At 44.3% G+C, this 4025-nt stretch overlaps 1 protein-coding gene across 1 annotated transcript; it reads left to right on the forward strand.

Annotated features, from left to right (window-relative positions):
- Window positions 1–703: 703 nt before the first annotated feature.
- Window positions 704–2154, forward strand: LOC133928019 (silicon efflux transporter LSI2-like). Its single transcript, XM_062374314.1, has 3 exons — window positions 704–726; window positions 835–1179; window positions 1943–2154. The coding sequence occupies exons 1-3, from the start codon at window positions 704–706 to the stop codon at window positions 2133–2135; spliced, it is 561 nt and encodes a 186-aa protein (XP_062230298.1). The 3' UTR covers window positions 2136–2154.
- The last annotated feature ends 1871 nt before the right edge of the window (window positions 2155–4025 follow it).

Genomic DNA, 4025 nt, shown 5'->3' on the forward strand with positions numbered 1-4025 from the left:
CTCTTATCCATAGGAATATTCTACTTGGCGCTAGGAATAATCTTAGAATATTCGTAAGGTATTACAATCAATATACATTTACAAAGTCCTAACCTAACTAAACCCAACATATGTCTCAAGGAGCCCACGTCAGATCTCCCTTCAGGGCTACTAGCGAATCCATTCTAGTTATCTTCTCGCTAGATTCTTATTAACCTGCAGGTTCCTCTCAGGATAGACCTTCGTTCTCTTGCCAAAGGTCTTTCTGTTGCATCCCTTTGTCCTCCAAGCTTTGTCGTATCCCTTCGTTCTATGGGTTTTGTGACATCCCTTCGTCATCTGGGTTTTGTCGTATCCCCTCGTCTTCTAGGCTCCATTCTCTGCTCTTTATCTAGGCTTCGCTACCGCTTTCGCCCTTTAGTATTTCTTTCTTTATGTGCTCCATTCGGGATCATCGCTTGCATCACCGGACCTTCGGTCCTTCACCATACGCTATTCTGCCTAATCTCTGCGGAGCATAATGAAAATATCTATATTGTGACATTAGTCTTACTGCTTTACCTTTAAGGTTAATTGAGGTGGCTGAAGTCGGCGAACAGGGATGAACATGATACCACTCTCCTAACACACTTGCTGATGTGTCATAGCACGGCATCAAAAATCACGACGCGGTAGTTCAATAGCACGACACCATATGATTTGGTGCCCTGTTTTAATGGCGATCATGGCGCCGTGGCACCGCGCCAGGTGGTTTGGCGCCTTGTGATGAGCACCGACCAGGCGTACGCGGCGGTGGACCTGCCGATCCAGGCCTGCTCTTCGGCACGCACGATGGTGGTGAGCGTCTAAATGAAGTGCGCCGTGCCACCTGTTCTCGTGGCGGAGCCAGGGCGGCCGCGACCTGCTGGTGCGCACTTGCGCGGTGTCGGCGCTGGCGTCAGCGCTCTTCACCAACGATACCTGCTGCGTGGTGCTCACCGAGTTCATCCTCAAGATCGCGCGGCAGAACAACCTGCCGCTCAAGCCCTTCATCCTCGCGCTCGCCTCCAACACCAACATCGGCTCCACCGCCACGGCCATCGGCAACCCGCAGAACCTCGTCATCGCCATCCAGAGCGGCATCTCCTTCGGCCAGTTCATCTTCGGCATCCTCCCTGATCATTGTTTTCATCTGGAATGTGGCGTCAAATGTTCCAACCGGTATGTCCTCCCCTTTCCATTGCCTGCAAGTATGCATGCTCCATTGAAGATTACCTGCTTAAATGCATTAAAAAATTTAACATGCCCAACTTCACATGTTGTAATATCAAGGAAGTAGCCATACAATTGAAAAGATATTCTTTTCACTTGTTTAATACTTATGACTGTTTAATTACAATTAGCCATGGAAGGAGTGTATAATTAGTCAAAGTAAATTAGCTTTGAGCTTTCGCTAAGGTTCCATCAATGCTTACAAAAGATTGCATCTTTTACTCGAACCTCCCAATTCAATAACATTGTGGAACTACATGAACGTAATGTCTGAATTCTGAATCAACATCCGAAAATTGATGGGTTAATATTACTATCTGTTTTCCTGCATTGGTTTTACGCATCCAACACATTTTTTTGGGCTAGTTCCAAATACACATTGTCTGCATTCAACTAATTCAACGTAGAGTAAGACATGAAACAACAACATGATTTGATTGTCAGTTGGGACAATTTCTGTGACCAAGTCTGAACTCTGAACTATGAGCTGCTTGCCAGGCCTTCAGACTCGTGAGTTGTGACTTAAAAAGATCTTGAAACATGTAGTGAACACTTGCAGATTTTACTCCATGCACTGCATATCCAGTGCTAAATTCTTTCAGTGGCCCATCATTCTCAATAAGAAGTTGGACATTTTATGATTCATTCGTATCATTTCCCTGCACCATAATATATCTGACAACCTGCATTGTTCTGCTGCTCATTGTCACAGGAATCGGGCTGCTGCTCGTCAGAGGCTACTGAAAAATGAAGCAAAGAAGAGCATATCAATATGTATGTGTCTAGGAAAAAATTATGAATTTTCGTCATCACAGGTCGTTTGGATTTGTACAAGATTCATTCGTTTGGACGAAGCACAGATATCATGGTGCTTGCTTGGCGGCATTTTGAGTTGTACATTTTAGTATTGAAAAAAGTAATACATTTTGGAGGAGCAGGTATCATCTCTGTTGGATTGTGATTCGAATTTTTGTTGGGTCAGACAAGGGACGCCTTCGGCTCATATTCCGGAACAGTCCGTATTAAATTAGAGTCGTATGTGTCCACCCTTATAAATATATCTTGTAAGCTGTAAGCAGAGCTAAGACGTTCATTATAATCCCTTGCATTATACACATCCCTGATATAGTGAAGATCGTCGATTGGCGCCCGTGGTTTTTTTCCGAAAGGGTTTTTCACGTAAAAATCGTGTCTCGTGTTCGATCCTATCGTGCTTTATTTCTTACAAGTGGTACCAGAACCGGATCAAATACACAAGAATACGAAAAAAAAACAGATCGGTTTTCGTCGCCTTCGAGTTCATCGTCTCAGTCCGATCTACATCGCCTTCGTCTCGCTGAATCCGCCGCTCTTCGTCGCTGCGTCGAGATCTGTCGTCGTAGCGCACCACCAGGTCCTGCAGATTTCACGCCGCACTCCTCGCTCGGTTCTTCTGCGGCTCCGTTGCGTGCGCTCGTTCGTGAGCCGCCAGGATCCAGCCGTTGCCGGTCTCTATCGCGCCATACGACTTCGTCTAGGCTGGTCTCCTCCTCCCCTACTGCATATCACCGGATTTTCTGCACTCAAGATTTGGGAGCTACGCCGTACTTCGTGCAGCGTGCCACAGATCTGTCACAAAACCAGATCATCATCAGCCAGGGCCCACGCTCTCTCACGTGGAGAGAAGGAAGCTGATCCTGTGCTCTCTCACGTGAAGAAAAAGGTGCGTGTGCTATCCCGTTGCCTGTGGAGAAGAAAAGCAAAACTACACATCAATTCCAAGGAGATTCTCTTTCCAATTGGTTCCTGCTACGTGCACACCAGAATTTCTACCAGGAGATTGGTTTTGGCTTCATTGCTAAGCGTACACGAAGCGTACCAGGACTTCTTCAGTTTATTGCTTGCTACACACAGGCTGTACTAGAAGCGCTGCAGATTATTTTGTGCTGATTATTCTTCACCATGGCTTCTATGAAATATGATATTCCACTGCTAGACCGAGATACAAGATTTTCTCTATGACAAGTCAAGATGCGAGCTATTCTTGCGCACACTGATTTGAATGATGCGCTCGATAATTTTGGAAATAAGAATCAAAAGTCTTGGTCCGATGAAGAAAAGAGAAAGGATTGTAAGGCTTTGTCACAAATTCATCTTCATTTATCAAACAATATTTTGCAGGAGGTTTTGCAAGAGAAAACCGCTGCTGCTTTATGGCTAAAGCTGGAATCGATCTGCATGTCTAAAGATCTAACCAGTAAAATGTATCTGAAGATGAAGTTGTTCACGCACAAATTACAGGAGGGTGGTTCTGTGATGAATCATCTTTCGATCTTTAAGGAGATCGTTGCTGACCTATAGTCTATGGAGGTAAAATATGATGATGAGGATTTGAGTCTTATTCTTTTGTGCTCATTACCTACTTCTTTTGCAAACTTCAGAGATACCATATTATACAGTCATGATACACTAACTTTGAAATAAGTTTATGAGGCCTTGCATGCCAAGGAAAAGATGAAACAGATGGTGTCTACTGATGGCTCTACTTCCAATGGAGAAGGTCTGATTGTGCGTGGCAGGACAAAGGAGAAGAATTCGCATAATAGCCAAAGAGATAAAAGTTCGAACGGTTACAGGGGTCGTTCAAAGTCCAGAGGAAAAGAAAAATTCTGCAGGTATTGTAAGAAAAATAATCATGACATATCTGAATGTTACAAGTTGAAGAATAAAGAAAAGAGAAAAGGTAAATCTAATGAAGAAGGTAAAGCATCTGTTGCTGCTTCCGATAATAGTTCTGATGGAGAGACTCTCGTTGC

The sequence above is a fragment of the Phragmites australis genome, chromosome 9 (genome assembly GCF_958298935.1).
Source record: "Phragmites australis chromosome 9, lpPhrAust1.1, whole genome shotgun sequence".
Taxonomy (NCBI): Eukaryota; Viridiplantae; Streptophyta; class Magnoliopsida; order Poales; family Poaceae; genus Phragmites; species Phragmites australis.